We start from the raw sequence: 16,963 nt of genomic DNA, 5'->3' as shown, positions 1-16,963 counted from the left end.
TTACAGCCTGTTAGGATTACTGTTTGTCCATTGTCCTACGTGCCATCTGCATCTGTCATTGATGCCAGTTGCGACATGCTAATTGGACAGTGGCAGAAGTCATTCCCATTTTCCCAGCAATCTAGTAAAGAGCGCATGGACTTGGTGCTACATCCATTCTTGACTATACTTAGTCTTAAACAAAGCCCTGAATTCACAAGCAGAGAAATGAGAAACATTTCCTAAAGCTTTTCAGTTGTTGGTACTTTTCCAAAATTCATATCATGTAATTGGACTCTAATTTTGTAATCACCTCTTTAATAGTATATTTGCTATTAAATAGGAAAAAATGCCCTTTATATACCATTTTATAATTGCATATTCCCCAGGAGCATAGCACTTGACAAAGCACTTGTGATTTTTTCTCTTAATGCTCCTTTACCCACGGAGGTCTGCAGGGCATTTTTGTGTTGTGGTCTTTGCTGTAAGGAAACAAGAGTATCTGACTGATAGAATTGCTTTTTACTTAGCCTTTTTTCTAGGAATGATCACTAAGTTGCACATATTCAGAAGCCAGATTCAGTGTTTTAGCTATTTTTTTTTTTTTAGTGTGACTGATTTTTTTTTTCGTTTGCCACTCAGAATATTTTAGTATCAGTAGGGCACTGAGACTGACCATTCCAAATGCATTTTCAACTTTGCAATCTTACAGGCCCTGGCCTATTTTGAGCAGTTAAAGATTTCCCCAGATGCCTGGCAAGTTTGTGCTGAAGCTCTGGCCCAAAGGACATACAGGTAATTAAAACAAAATTTGCATGACTTAGAAGAATTTAAACTTCTGTGAACCTGATAGAACTCTTAAATTTACCTGTATTTGGAAAATATTTTCATAAAAACATTTTATGGGTTGTGTTTTTGGAAAACCATTCAGTGTAGAAATGAGAAAAATAGTAAACTAATAATTTGGCCATTCCAGGATTGACTTTTCAGTAAATCTGTCCTTTGCCTTATGCTGTCTACCTGATGGCAGATCCCAGCAGGAATACAGTGCAGTGAGAACTTCTTAAGGATGGTTTTCTAAAAAGTTGGCAAAGTGGGTAGTCATAAACTGTGTGTATCTTAAGCTTTTATTTTAATTTAAAGTATATTAAAAAATTTAGAGTATATAAACATTCAATTACCAGTTTCTTTATATTGGACCACGATCTTTATATGCCACTAGCATTCACCACATCATTCTTATGTTGATTAGATCTATAATCCATCCTCTACAGTTTCCACTTTGGACCTCTAGTGGATTGAAGAACAGGAGTGCCAATTCCTAGACTTATTCTTTGCCCCCACCTCTCCAAGTCTCCTGGTTATCTAGCCCACATTAAATATGCAGAAGGATTTTTCCATTTATAAGGTTTTTTTTTTTAAATTTTTTGTTTGTTTATTTATTCACTTAGAGAGAGACAGCATAAATGGGGGAGAAAGAATCACAAGCAGGCTCTGCATCGTCAGCACAAAGCCTGACCTGGGGCTCAAATTCACAAACCATGGGATCATGACCTGAGCCAGTGTCAGTCACTCAACCAACTAAGCCAGCCAGGTGCCCCCTTTTTAAAATTTTTATTTTAGGGACACCTGGGTGGCTCAGTCAGCTGAGTATCTGATTCATGATTTCAGCTCAGGTCGTGATCCCAGGGTTGGGGGATTGAGTCCTGCACTGGGCTCTGTGCTGAGTGTGGAGCCTGCTTACGATTCTCTCCCTGCCACCCCCATCTGTTCCTCTCCCTGGCTTGGAACACTCTCTCTAAAATAAAATTTAAAAACTTACAAAGGAAAAAAAAATTATTTAAAAAAATTAAAATAAAATTTTTTTTAATGTTCGTTTATTTTTGAGAGAAGGCAAGAGCATGAGCAGGGGAGGAGCAGAGAGAGGGAGGCAGAGGACTTGAAGCAGACTTCTAGCTATCAGTGCAGAGCCCAACGTGGGGCCCAAACTTAGAAACCATGAGATTGCGACCCGAGCTGAAGTTAGACGCTTAACCAGCTCAGCCACCCAGAGGCCTCTTTATTTGAAATTTTTATTTTAACTCCAGTTAGTTAACATACAGTGCTATATTAGTTCCACATGTACAATATAGTGCTTCAGCACTTCCCTACGTCAGCCTGTGCTCATCATGGCAAGTGCACCCCTTAATCCCCATCACCTATTTCACCCACTCCCTTACCCACCTCCCCTCTGGTAATCATCAATTTGTTCTCTGTAATTAAGAGTCTGTTTCTTGATTCATCTATCTTTTATTTTTTTCCCTTTGCTCATTTATTTGTTTCTTAAATCCCACATGTAAGTGAAATCATAAGAGTATTTGTCTTTCTGTAACTGACTTACTTCACTTAGCATTATACATACTAGCTCCATCCATGTTGTTACAAATGACAAGATTTCTTTTTTATGGCTGAATAATATTCCATTGTGTATATATACCACCTCTTTGTCCATTCATCTGTCAGTGGACACTGGGGCTGCTTCCATATCTTGGCTATTGTAAATAGTGCTGCTTTAAACATAGGGGTGAATGTATCACTTTGAATTAGTGTTCTAAGGTTTCTCCTTTCTGCGGTGTCACTTTCTATGGAATCTTTTTAAAGCATTCAACTTAATTTTTTTTTTAAAAAATGGGAACTTCCATACTCATTTCGCTAGTTTGTATAATGGTTAATTAAGTTACTTAATTAGAAAAGAGGTACAATTGACTTAGTAAGGCTTAGGGAAACACAGCTGACTTAGGATAAGCAAACAACCAATTTCATTGGTGGAAATTGATACTCCTGGGTGTTCTTGATGGCTTCCAGCTGGCATACCCGCCATGTAGTGCTCTGAGGTACCAACTTTTACGGTTGGAACCAAGTGCTCCACCTTAGAATTAATTTTGAGAACATCTACTATATGCCTGAGCATATATAAGATCTGGCTTTTAAAGGATTTCTGTAGTATATTTTTCATTGGAAAATCTAAGTCTTGTAGAGTTCAGTTAAAGCTTCAATGTCATCCATGGTAAGAATAGAAGCCTTAAGTTCTCTGAAGAGATGCTAATTAAACCTAACGAACAGAACTTTTAAAGACTTTCAACTTTTTGTATGTGAAATTATTTTTAGTTAATTCGTGTAGTCCAAATTAAGATATTGTCTATTCTTGTATTGACCAGTTAGCTTTATATATGAAAAATTATTCCCTGACTAAGCCTGGCCCAGACAAACTACACTGGATGAACAGATTGTTGTTATTGTTGAGATTTTTTGTTTTATTTTGTTTTTTTATTTATTTTGAGAGAAAGAGAGAGAGAGCAGGATCAGGGCAGAGAGAGGAAGAGAGGGAATCCCAAGCAGGCTCCACACTGCTAGCGCAGAGCTGGACAGGAGCCTCCAACCCACGAGCTGTAAGATCATTTGGCCTGAGCTGAAATCCAAGAGTTGGACACTTAATCGACTGAGCCACCTAGGAACCCCTGTTGTTCTCTAAAGGGATTTAGTCAGAGATTGTAGCTGGTTCACTGCAACTCTGCATTACCCCTAGAGAGACACTTGAGAGTAGAAAATTGGTAGATACTGATATTTCCTCCCTTCTTATAAGGGCAGTATATTTGTAACTTGGTTTTCTGTCTGAATTTTGAGGCTGAATTACCAGTCTGAGTGACCCTGCTCATTTTGGATTTGGCTCTCTAGCTGTCTAGGCTTGAATTTTAAGTATGATTTCAATTACTGTCTCTGACTCAATCTCTGGCTATTTGACCATTTGTCATTCTACCTCTAGCCTTCTATTATAAAATGTAGGAGTTGTTACAGAGATCCAAACATCTAGTATTTAGGGGGAATGCCTTCTGTTTGCAAAGCAGTATACTTAAGGTGCATCTTAATTTTTTCATTATTTTGCTTATCAGATTTAATGGAAATATTCAGCATTGTATAATATTTTAAGTTCTAAACAAAAAGATATAAGTGTAATGATTGAGATCAAGAAGTAAAAAGTAAGCCAAAGGCCTCTTTTGAGAAACTTTTCACCTGTTTCACTAGTACTTTACTTTTGATTTGTTTTCTCTAAATTTTGTTTTACTAATCTGATTTTCCTTTTTTCTTTTTCAGTGATGATCACATAAAATTTTTCTGCTTTCAAGTACTAGAACATCAAGTTAAATACAAGTAAGGCTTTCCTCACTGTTTTGACTGAAATTTTTTAAATTAGTTTTTTTCGGGGAAAATTATAAGCTGTAAATTGAGAGTGTACAAGTCACATCCAGTTTATAGATGTGTTTTGACTTATCCCAAAGTGTTTTAAAAATACTGACTTAATTGGTTATAATTAAAAATCTAGACGTTGCACAGAACAAATCAGATTTCAAGCTTCTCTGGAAAAATCAGAAGATCTAGCGCCACCAAACCTGTTTTCTACATGATAACTCTCTTAGAGGTTAGTGGCAGTGTGGCCACTTGTATTCAGAAAGCTGCCATAATTAAGCAGAAAACAGTAAATCACTGCTCAGAGGACCCTTAGTTTGCCTATTGATTTATTTTGTAAGCCACAGACTTTAAAACATAGCCATATTTCCATTTCCACATGAGAAATTCTACAGCTGCCATTTTGTTTTAACATGAGCTGAACCTTAAACTAAGATCAGTGATGAATATACGCCCTACCAGGCCCACCCCGTCTTTTCTTGAAAGCTATGATGAGCAGCATTATCAATTTATTTTAGGAAATTTTAAGTAATTAAGTGTTACATAAATTTTCCCTTTCAAATATATGAGGCTATTGCTTTTCAAACCATAGGCACCAAATATAGGCGTTATTATTTTTCTTCTCTGTTTTGGACAGATATTCAGAACTAACTACTGTTCAACAACAACTAATTAGGGAGACGCTCATATCTTGGCTTCAAGCTCAGGTAAAATAGTAATTTTATTCAGTACCTTGAATTGCCAGATATTTAAATTTTTAGTTTTGCAAGAGTTTAGAACTTTACCTCAAAAATATTGAACATGTATCCTCCGTTCGATCCCATAGTCTTTTAGAAAGTGCTGATTTCAAAGATCATGAGTATAAAGAAAACCTAGCAATAATTTAAAATTATATCAATAACTGAAACTGTCCGGCTTTCCATGACACATTGTTGAAATCTTGGTTTTAATATGGTTTGTTGTTTAACTACTTGAGAGAAACAGATATTTTGTTTCCTCCTAAAGGTGAGCCCTCCTGGACACTCTCTTCACAAAGAGCCGTCTACAACAGGGCCATTAGAGTTCTTTGTTCATGTTGTGTTCTTTTTTTGTCAATTTTAACTAATCTTAACATACAAAGCAGTTATGCAGCTAGAGTTTTTATTTTCCTTAAAGAGCAAACAGCTAGAAGAAAAGCAATTAGTAAAAGCAAAAAGTAATAAAACTTTTCTCTAAAAGTGTGAGAAAGAGAGGCATCCATAGCGTCTTTGATTGTTTTCCACCTGGGTAATCACTTAAATACTTTGGTAATTTTCAAGCATATTTGTTGCACAGCTAATCTAGACGGTGTTGAGGTTTGGTGAACTTTTGCCTATCGATGATAAATAGGAAAACAGTATGTTTGAGAGTTTCCCATTTACATTTAATTTCATGGACAATTTCTCTGTTTGTCAGATGCTGAATCCCCAACCAGAGAAGACCTTTATACGAAATAAAGCAGCCCAAGTCTTCGCCTTGCTTTTTGTTACAGAATATCTCACTAGATGGCCCAAGTTTTTTTTTGACATTCTCTCAGTAGTGGACCTAAATCCAAGGGGCGTAGATCTGTACCTCCGAATCCTCATGGCAATTGATTCAGAGTTGGTGGATCGTGACGTGGTGCATACATCAGAGGCAAGTAACTTTCCATTAATTGTTTGTTGTTGTTGTTGTTGTTTTAGTTTACATTTTGAGAGAGAGCATGTGGGTTTGTGAGTGGAAGAGGGGCAGACTGAAAGGGACAGAGAAAGAATCCCATGCAGGCTCCGTGCTGAGCCCACCGCAGGGCTCAGTCCCAAGACCATGAGATCATGACCTGAGCTGAAATCAAGAGTTCCATGCTCAATCAACTGAGCCACCCAAGTGCGCATAATTGTTTGTTTTTAATGTAGATTTTTTAGGTGATGGGCACTTAATAAAAAGAGTTGGAGGTCTCTTTTTTTAACAGACACATTTTCTCTTTTTTTTAAATGTTTATTTTTGAGACACAGCGTGAGCAGGGGAGGGGCAGAGAGAGAGGAAGACAACAGAATTTGAAGCAAGCTCCAGGCCCTGAGCTTTCAGCACAGAGCCCAACATGGGACTTAAGCCTACGGACTATGGGATCATGACCTGAGCTGAAGTCGAATGCTTAACCAACCGAGCCACCCAGGCATCCCCAGAGACACATTTTCTTTTCTTCTTTTTTTTTTTTTTAAGTTTATTTATTTCTTTATTTAGCAATCCTTATATTCAACATGGGGCTCAAACACAACCCCAAGATCAAGAGTTGCATACTTCCTTAGCCAGCCAGGCATCCCCAGATTTTCATAATTATAAATTCACCCAAATTTTAATTTTGTTCTACAAAGGAATTTGAACTAGCTTTCTTTTCCCCCAAGTGTATGTTGAAATTAGAGTATTACTTTAGAGAGTTGGTTTTTTTTTTGTTTTGTTTTGTTTTTTTTCTTATGAGGCAAGTGCTTTTTCCAATGAACTACACAAATTGGTTCTCTTATGAATTTCTGGAGCAATGTGGTCTATATTTACCCCTGCTATATATTTAGTGAGGAGGTATCATTGCTTATCAATCTGTGTCCTTTCTTCTGTATTCTCAGTAATGTAGCCCTTCACTTTAGTCTCTATTTCTTCATTATCTGATTTTACTTTCTCTTTATTCTTTTTTTTCACTTTTTAAATGTTTGTTTATTTTGAGAGAGAGTGAGAGAGAGCACATTGGCAGGGAAGGGAAGAGAGGGAAGGAGAGAGAGAATCCCAGGCAGGCTCTGTGATGCCGGTGTAGAGCCTGACACAGGTCTTGATCTCACAAATCGTAACATCATGACCTGAGCCAAAATCAAGAGTAAGATGTTTAACTGAGCCACCCAGGCACCCCCCTTTCTCTTTATTCTTTGTGTGTGTGTGTGTGTGTGTTTCTTTTTGACAGAGAGGGAGACACAGCATCCAAAGCAGTCTCCAGGCTCTGAGCTCTCAGCATAGAGCCCAACATGGGACTTGAACCCATGAACTGTGAGATCACGACTTGAGCCAATGTCGGACACTTAACCAGCTAAGCCACCCAGGCGCCCTTCACCTTATTCTTAAAGGATATAATAGAAATTGCTTGATTAAGGAGTATCTGGGTGGATCAGTCAGTTAAGTGTCTGACTTCAGCTAAGGTCATGATCTCACAGTTTGTGAGTGTGAGCCCCACACCAAATCCTCCTCCTCCCTCTCTCTTTCTGCCCCTCCCCTTCTCTCTATCTCAAAAATAAATACACATTAAAAAAAGAAATTGCTTGATTCAAATGTGTATAATATTTTAAGGTCATTATATAATGTCAGACATACTTAAAACTAAAGGTTATATGCATTTTAAATTACTACCATTCTTGCAGAATGTATAAAGATGTTGGTTCTCACTATGTTGTATACCTGAAACTAATGTAATATAAGTCAACTGTACTCAAATAAAAAGATTTTTCTTTTAATTAAAACAAATTTCCACTCTCTTAAGTAGGTTAAATAATCATGTTTGTATGATATTAAGAAGTACCCTTTAGCACATGCTTTGGATTTCTAAGTAATGTTTATTTATAGTTTGTGGGGGTTTTTATTTAAAAAAATTTTTAACGTTTGTTAGTTTTTGAGAGAGAGAGAGAGAGAGACAGCATGAGCAGGGAGGGGCAGAGAGGGAGTCAAAGAATCTGAAGCAGGCTCCAGGCTCTGAGCTATCCACACAGAGCCCAGTGCAGGGCTTGAACTCACAAACCGTGAGATTATGACCTGAGCCAAAGTAGACAACTGACTGAGCTACCCTGGCACTCCTATAGTTTGTGTTTAATAAGAAATCTGGTACTGTGGACTGCAACAGAAAAAGGAAATTAAAAGAATCACAGGATATGATTTTAGAGTTGAGAAATAGGAAACAGTGTCAGGGAATGTGTTAACAAGTCTGGAAGTTTGGTAATTAGGAAATTAGTGTGTTTATTCAAATGTCAAAAATTATTTTGTGCAGTAATTTACTCTGTGCATAAGATGTTTTGTTTTGTTTTGTTTTGTTTAGGAGGCTCGTAGGAATACTCTGATAAAAGATACCATGAGGGAGCAGTGCATTCCAAACTTAGTGGAATCATGGTACCAAATCTTACAAAATTATCAGTATACTAATTCAGAAGTGACATGTCAGTGCCTTGAAGTAGTTGGGGCTTATGTCTCTTGGATAGACTTATCCCTTATAGCCAATGATAGGTAAGTATACCTATATTATCAAGATTTAAACCTACGAAATACAGTATGTAAAACTCATGAGTTTGGAAATGTAACAATGTTTTTCTCCTGTTGCCAGGTTTATAAATATGCTGCTAGGTCATATGTCAATAGAAGTTCTACGGGAAGAAGCATGTGACTGTTTATTTGAAATTGTAAATAAAGGAATGGATCCTGTTGATAAAATGAAACTAGTAGAATCTTTGTGTCAAGTATTACAGTCTGCTGGGTTTTTCAGCATTGACCAGGTCAGTAAATTTATGTATTAAGCTTTGCAAATTGTTGGGAGGGAGGGGAAAGGGCAAATTTGGAAAACTCAAATAAAGCAATTGGAAAGGAAAAAAAAATTTGCAAATTGTTAGAACAAAGTAGGACAGGAACTAATTTAATTATTTCTGAGAGAGAGTGTGTGTGAGCAGAGGAGGGTCAGAGAGAGAGGGAGATACAGAATCTGAAGCAGGCTCCAGGCTCCGAGCTGGCTGGGACAGGAACTAATTTAAATATGCTTTCTTTTTTCCTTTTTTTTCCTCCAATGTTGTAAACATTCCCTGAGATTATAAATAAGGAAACACTGTATCCAGAAAGCCATGTTAGCTGTAGCATTTGCCTTGGACAGTAGATTATACCAGTTCTTAAAGTCGAAGATCTGGGGTGGTACCTGCAGTTGTGCAGTTTTAACAAACTTCCAGTTGATTCTGATACCATTGGTCTGTCCTTTAAATAGCAAGGAATTTTACTATATACATGGCAGTGGGCTTTGACCAAAACTATACCGGGTTGTCACATGTTACATTGTTGCCATACTTTTAAATTGTTTCATTTGAGCTATGTTGGAGCCCTAACAGATTGAGGGCTCTGAGTGTGGCAAGTAAGTAATTTAGGAACAGTATATGGAGGGGTTTTGTTAGTTTGGTTTTTCTAAGATTAAAAAAAAATTTTTTTTAATGTTTGTTTATTTTTGAGAGAGACATAGCATGAATAGGGGAGGGTCAGAGCAAAGAGACACAGAATCTGAAGCAGGCTTCAGGCTCTGAGCTGTCACCACGCCCAACGTGGGGCTCAAACTGGGGCTCAAACTCGCAAACTGCAAGAACTGCGAGTTCATGACCTGAGCTGAAGTCAGATGCTTAAGCGACTGAGCCACCCAGGCGCTCCTAAGAATTTTTTATGTTTTATTTTTATTTTTGAGAGATTGCCAGTGGGGGAGGGGCAGAGAGAGGGAAACAGAGGATACAAAGCAGGCTCTGTGCTGACAGCAGAGAGCCCAGTGTGGGGCTCAAACTCACAAACTGCGAGATCATGACCTGAGCCAAAACTGGACTGACTCAACTGAGAGATCAACTGACTAAGCCACCCAGGCGCCCCATGAAGTTTTCTATTTTGCTTGTGGCAGTATAAAAAATTACTAAGAAATCTTTGAATTGCTGATATGTTAGTAGTACAGTTCTAGTGTCATCCTTGCTGACAGAAGAATAGTAGTGTTTTCTTACATTGCTAATAAATGTGTTATTTAGTCTGTGGTAAAAGACCTAAAATGATGAAGGTATAAAATCTCTATAGGTGAACATCATCAGGATAATTAATGAAAGTAATCTGAAGTTTAAGTTCTGACTCTAACACTGGTATGACGTTCGGCAGGTGGTTGTAATGGCAGTTCTATCTCTTTGCAGCATAGTTAAGGCTCATATTAAATGGTTTCAGAAAGGACTGTTATAAATTGTTATACTGTAGTATGACATTGACTATTACAGCATATTTACTAAAGCAGTTTAGATAGAAGAAGGTTTTGAAACCACAGATCTCTTTTTTTAAGCTTTTATAAAGTTGGCAATATCTATAGGCATATAACCATTAAAGAGAATTGCTTGAAAGAGTACAAGTAGATAAGAGTAGAAGAATTCAAATTCTAATGATTTTTCCAGTCAAGGTAGTAGAATAAATTTCTGTTAGTTTAAAATAGAGTTGTAATGGAAAGAGCCTAAGTGTCCATCAACGGACGAATGGATCAAGAAGATGTGGTTTATCTATACCATGGAATGCTACATGGCAATGAGAAACAATGAAATCTGGCCATGTGTAGCAACATGGATGGACCTTGAGGGTGTTATGCTGAGTGAAATAAGTCAGGCAGAGAAGGACAAATATCATATGTTTGCACATATAGGTGGATTAGGAGGAACTTAACGGAGGACCATGGGGGAGAAGAAGGGGAAAAATAGTCAGGGAGAAGGAGGGAGGCAAACCATGAGAGACTGAATGCTGAGAACAAACTGAGGTCTGATGGGGGTGGGAGAGCGGGGAAGGGGGGTGATGGGCACAGAGGAATGCATTTGTTAGGATGAGCACTGGGTGTTATATGGAAACCAACTTGACAATAAACTATTTTAAAAAGTAAAAATAAAATTGAATAGTTGGGCACTTGATTCATGCTAAAGTTTAGAGTTTTTCTTCTTACTCTTAGGTGGGGGGTTTTAAGTTGAGGTGTCCTTTATTGTTTGTAGGAAGAAGATGTTGACTTCCTGGCCAGATTTTCTAAACTGGTAAATGGAATGGGACAGTCCTTGATAGTTAGTTGGACTAAATTAATTAAGAATGGGGATATCAAGAATGCTCAGGAGGCACTACAAGCTATTGAAACAAAAGTGGCGCTGATGCTGCAGCTACTAATTCATGAGGATGATGACATCTCTTCTAACATTATTGGATTTTGTTACGATTACCTTCATATTTTGAAACAGGTAAGTCCTTGTTTTAATCTTTTTGTCCAGTAGATAATATAGAAGAGTCACAGAGAATGGGAAAATATAGGAAAAATGAAAAGAAGAAAATACCCGTAATTCTACTAGCTAGCTACATTTACTGTTAGTATTTCCATCTTTTTTTCCCCCAACTATTTAGCCGGAAAATGAGAATGGCTGGAATCTAAGATTCGCTAGACTTTAACAAGCTCCCAAGTTAGCTGTAGGTTTACGTTGTTTTTTCATTTTTGAATCTGTGTGTGTTTGTTTTTAAGTAGGCTCCATGCTAAGCATGGATCCCAACTCGGGGCTTGAACTCATGAACCTGAGATCAAGACCTGAGCTGAGCAACGAGTTGGACACTTAACCTGACTGAGCCACCCAGGTGCCCCTGTGTTTGGTTTTAAACGTAGTAGAAATTTTGTTAAACATCATTCATTAATTTAACTACGTATGCATTATTTCTTATAAATAATTTTTTACAATTAAAAATTTCTCCTTACAGAGTTGTTTCCATAAGGACTTAAAATGTAGATAGTTAATAGTCTCCATATTAAGGCTCATAGCCATTTATTTATTTTTGTTTGTTTCTTTTAATGTTTATTTTTGAGAGAGAGTGAGTGCACAGGTGCAACAAGGGGCAGAGAGAGAGGAGGAGACACAGAATCTGAAGCAGGCTCCAGGCTCTGAGCTGTCAGCACAGGGCCCGATGCAGGACTCAAACTCACAAACCATGAAATCATGACCAGAGTGGAAGTTGGACACTTAACTGACAGCCACTCAGGCGCCCTATTTGTTTTTGATAGAAAGTAAGAGAGGGTAGAGAGAGGGAGAGAATCCTAAGCAGGCTCCATGCTGTCAGCGCAGAGCCCAAGACATGGGGCTCGATCCCACAAATGAGATTATGACCTGAGCTGAAATCAAGAGTCCAGACACCCAATCTGCTGAGCCACCCAGGTGCTCCAAAGTTACTGATTTTATGTTTTGAAGATTTTTTTAATTTGTTTATTTTGAGAGAGCATGAGCAGGGCAGGGGTAGAACAGGGAGAGAGAGAGAATCCCAAGCAGTCTCCGCACTGTCAAGGGGCTAGAACTCACAAACCGAACCATGAGATCATGACCTGAGCTGAAATCAAGAGTCAAACGCTTAACCAGCTGAGCCACCCAGGCTTCCCAAGAAGTTAATAATTTTTAAAAGCCTATATGCCCTGGGGTGTGTAGTGGGTCAGTGATTAAGCATACAACTCTTTATATCAGTTGGACATGATTTCACGGTTCCTGAGATCAAACCGCACATCTCTGCTCTAACAATGCAGAACCTGCTTGGTATTCTTTCTCTGCCTCTCTTTTTCTATCACTCAAAATAAATAAAATAAATATTTTTTAAAATCACACAGCAGGGTAGATTTATTAAGAACAAATTAATGACTTCTCATTTTGTCATTAGATAGGAAAAACATTGCTATTTTATTTACATTTGATTAGTTGAAAGTCCATTTAAATCCAGCTTAAAATGATTTTTTTCCAAACTGAGTTTAGCTTCTGCATTGTTAGAAATGTAATATGTCTGAAATGAATTTGACAATAAACTCTTTGTAAAAAAAAAAAAGAAAAAGAATTGTAACATGTCTGCATACATACCGTAAGATCATTTAGGTAACGGAAAGGAAGTGAAGAAAGTTAAAATGACTACTGATAATTCCACTGTGTGTCTCTTAATGGGTTTCTAGCATTTTTTTTTTTTGCCTTGTTTCACAACATGTAAAGACCATACTTTTCTATCCTATAAACTTCTTTGCTGAATACATTATAAATATCCTTAAAGTTGAAATTCATCTACATTTCAAGTTATTTACTAGAAATGGAATTGCTAGATCTTATGTACATTTTTAGAAAGATACTACCAAACTGCCTTCCACAGAAGTTGTGTGCATGTTTTAAAAGGTCTTAATTGATGAGAAAAATATTTTGATAAGTACACCTTTAGGAAATCTAATGAATTATTGCTTCCTTTTTAACAGCTTACAGTGCTTTCGGAGCAGCAAAAAGCTAATGTAGAGGTAATTGACTTATTTTTGCTTCTTATAAACTGATACCAGAATTTGTGACTGCAGTTGTCTTGAAATACAGTTTAACTTGAAAGTATATCAAATGAAAAGAAACTGACAAATGATATTTTGTTCTTAATTTTAGGCAATCATGTTGGCCGTTATGAAAAAACTGACTTACGATGAAGAATATAACTTTGAAAATGAGGTAAGAATTTTGCATTGGGAAAAAATCAGTTTTAATTTATTATTTACTTACCTCAAATTAACATTTTCAGTTTTGCTTATTTCAGAGTTCTTTAAATAAAAGAAGTATTTTAACAGTCTTGTTTATATTGACCTCAGCCTTAGGTGAAATTAATAGAAGCCTCATAATCCTTCATAATACCTTCAACAAATGCCTTTTTGGTATTTTGTCCCTTTTTAAAACACTTTGTAGCAATGAACTTTATAAAATATTGACAGTATCATTGGTGATCATATCTCACTTTGCATTTAATAGAAGTGATGAGTTGAGGCCTTGTCAGTGGACCTCAGATCATAAGTGTGGGCAAGTGGGAAAGAGGCACTTAACTCTCTAGACTTATCCTAGCTACAGGTCTTGTCCAGGCTTGCCAGTGAGTCATTTTACACACAAGGGTCGTCAGGTGCTTTCTATCAACTCAAGCATGGTTTATGCTATTTTTAGTATATGTGCTGCCGAAGCGAGCACAAGCATGGTTTATGCTAGTTTGCAGTGTGCTAAGTGTTCAATTCCCCACCTGAGACATTCAAATACTTTGGACTATAAAAAGGTTATGGTGATGATAACCTACAAATTGCGGACTTAAGAACTACAAAGCCTGTTACATACAATATCTTTATTTATAGAATATTATAAGATACAAGGAGTATGAATAAGGTGGTGAAGCTCTCATGAAGCCCAATGTGACCCCATTCTGTCTCTAGGTTCTTGTCCTTAACCTCCTCCATATACTGTTTATATATTCAGACTCTAGGCTTTTGAGGGCTAGGGCTGTGTTCAGAAATACTTGTAAGCAGGGGAGGAAAGGCTACTTGTTGTGAGCAGGGGAGGATAATAATGTTTCCTATATAAATAAATGTTAAAAAATAAAAGTACATATTAAATTTACAAATGCAGAAAACTATATGAGCAGGAACCATTTCCATGAATTTTCAGGTCTTTTAAGTTTTAAAATGAGAATTTAAAAATCTGTCTTAGGGTGAAGATGAAGCCATGTTTGTAGAATACAGAAAACAACTGAAGTTGTTGTTGGACAGGCTTGCTCAAGTTTCACCAGAGCTCCTGTTAGCTTCTGTTCGCAGAGTTTTTAGTTCTACACTGCAGTAAGTGTATGACTGTTTTTGTTAGTAGTCTACCTCTTTCCTTATCTCTGTGATGATGGTGTACAATGCATGAGTCACGTAATCTATCAATCTTTGCTATTTATCAAGATCTTATGTGTATATCTGAAGCAATGCATTTCTCTCCAGTTATATTTTTTTAATCCCACCATAGATGACCTACAGCGTTATATTAGTTTCAGGTGTACGTTATAGTGATTCAGTTCTACACATTACTTGTTGCTCATCACCATAAGTGTACTCTTAATCCCCTTCACCTATTTCACCCATCCTCCCTGCCCCTGTAACCATCAGTTACTCTGTAGTTCTCTTTTGTGTTTTTGCTTTGTCTTTCTTTTTCCTCTGTTTTGTTTCTTAAATTTGAAATATGAGTGAAATCATAGGGCTTTCTGTGACCGGCTTATTTCACTTAGCATTATACTCTCCAGCTTCGTCCATGTTGTTGTCCTCTCCATTTCTGATGATTCTAGTGGGGAAGCACTGCTTTTGGAATGTAAACTATGAAATGTATCATATCAGTCATTTCTACTTCTGTGATGTAAATTTTGTTGACTGCTAAAATTAGCCATTGCTTGAGTTCTTAATAATTAAAGAGGCTTTGTTGGTGTAGAGCATGTTCATGTGCAGATGTCATGTGCATATTTTCTCATGGTAGGAACTGGCAGACTACACGTTTTATGGAAGTTGAAGTAGCAATAAGACTGCTGTATATGTTGGCAGAAGCTCTTCCAGTATCTCATGGTGCTCACTTCTCAGGTGATGTTTCAAAAGCTAGTGCTTTGCAGGATATGATGCGAACTGTAAGTATACTACAGATCATTTATTTTCAACATAATTTTCTGTTTTCACTGTAAGCTAATGGGAGTTCATTAAATTAGCATCTGTTAATAGTGGGGCATTTTGATGTTACAATGAATAAGGACAGATGTCTTAACTTTTTTCTGCTCCAGTTGGTAACATCAGGAGTTAGTTCCTATCAGCACACATCTGTGACATTGGAGTTCTTCGAAACTGTTGTTAGATATGAAAAGTTTTTCACAGTTGAACCTCAACACATTCCATGTGTCCTAGTAAGTATATATCTGGGGGGGGGGGGGTTCCATGTATTTCAGCTAATAATCAGTATTTTATTTTTATAACTTTCCTAGAGCCAAAAGTTCTCAGAAACCCTTGAATACACTAAAACCAACCCTTCCTCTATTTCTTTAGAATGGACAGTTTCTGGCTTAATCAGTCATCTAAAGTCCTCCAGGGCCTATTGCTGTCCTCAAGGATTATTTGTTAAATATTACCAGGTTCCTGCCTTCTGGGAGCTAAGAAATAAAATTTGATGGGAACAAACCTGTATTGTGACAATAACAATAAAAGCCATAAGTAAGTGCAGAAATAGTAAAAGTGTCTCTGTTTCCCTAGATGGCCTTCTTAGACCATAGGGGTCTGCGGCATTCTAGTGCCAAAGTGCGGAGCAGAGCTGCATACCTGTTTTCCAGATTTGTCAAGTCTCTAAAGTAAGTACGAAATATCTGCTGTTGTGTGTCCTTCTTGTTTTTAAGAATATTAAATAAGACCTATAAATTATTTTCTACAAACCTATGGTAGATTTGGTTCTTTTTGTTCTAAGGCTTTTTTTCCTTTAATGTTCATTTTGGCGGGGGGGTGGGGGCAGAGAGACAGGGAGACACAGAATCCAAAATAGGCTCCAGGCTCTGAGCTGTCAACACAGATCCCAGCACAGGGCTTGAATGCACAAACCATGAGATCATGACATGAGCTGAAGTAGGTGGGATGCTCAACCGACTAAGCCACCCAGATGCCCTGGCTTTTTTTTTTTTTTTTAATCAGATATTCTTTTTTGGTATCATTAATATTATGACTTCACTTACTATTCATTAGCCCCAGGTACTTTGCAAACAAAGCATACTCTTACATAGGGCAGCTGTCATCACTAATGACCTTAGTTATTTAAGTTTTTCACTTTTGAGAGAGAGAGAGAGAGACAGAGCATGAGCAAGGGAGGGGGATTGAGAAAGAGAGAGAGGGAGACAGAATTCCAAAGCAGGCTCCAGGTTCTGAGTTGTCAGTACAGAGCCCAACATGGGGCTCAAACCTGCAGACTGAGATCATGACCTGAGCCAAAGTCGAATGCTTAACCAACTGAGCCACCCAGGCATCCCAGTAACGGCATCAATTATTTATTTAACCAACAATTTTATTGTTGTTATAACTGTATGGTTTCTTTGAAATTCTAAAGAATATATTTCTTCTTCTTAAAAATAAATTTTCTAACCTAATCTGTTTTGTATTGGTTTTTTTTTTTTTTTTGGTATGAAAACTACTCATGCT

At 37.3% G+C, this 16,963-nt stretch overlaps 1 protein-coding gene across 7 annotated transcripts in view; it reads left to right on the top strand.

The window, feature by feature from the left end:
- The window catches only part of XPOT (exportin for tRNA), a 161,151-nt gene that overhangs the window by 130,061 nt on the left and 14,127 nt on the right, over positions 1 to 16,963 (top strand). For all 7 annotated transcript variants that reach the window (XM_077775254.1, XM_077775250.1, XM_077775249.1 and 4 more), the window contains 13 exons: positions 692 to 774; positions 4,111 to 4,167; positions 4,841 to 4,910; positions 5,638 to 5,856; positions 8,267 to 8,451; positions 8,549 to 8,717; positions 10,971 to 11,207; positions 13,229 to 13,267; positions 13,401 to 13,463; positions 14,478 to 14,602; positions 15,276 to 15,420; positions 15,571 to 15,690; positions 16,034 to 16,128. In XM_077775254.1, the coding sequence (XP_077631380.1) occupies positions 692 to 774; positions 4,111 to 4,167; positions 4,841 to 4,910; positions 5,638 to 5,856; positions 8,267 to 8,451; positions 8,549 to 8,717; positions 10,971 to 11,207; positions 13,229 to 13,267; positions 13,401 to 13,463; positions 14,478 to 14,602; positions 15,276 to 15,420; positions 15,571 to 15,690; positions 16,034 to 16,128 (1,607 nt within the window). The remainder of the gene's footprint in view (positions 1 to 691; positions 775 to 4,110; positions 4,168 to 4,840; positions 4,911 to 5,637; positions 5,857 to 8,266; positions 8,452 to 8,548; positions 8,718 to 10,970; positions 11,208 to 13,228; positions 13,268 to 13,400; positions 13,464 to 14,477; positions 14,603 to 15,275; positions 15,421 to 15,570; positions 15,691 to 16,033; positions 16,129 to 16,963) is intronic.

This window comes from Crocuta crocuta, unplaced genomic scaffold (assembly GCF_008692635.1).
Source record: "Crocuta crocuta isolate KB4526 unplaced genomic scaffold, BGI_CrCroc_1.0 scaffold97, whole genome shotgun sequence".
In the NCBI taxonomy this organism is placed as follows: Eukaryota; Metazoa; Chordata; class Mammalia; order Carnivora; family Hyaenidae; genus Crocuta; species Crocuta crocuta.
The sequence above is the reverse complement of the archived record's forward strand: the minus strand, read 5'-3'. Positions and strand labels throughout refer to the sequence as shown.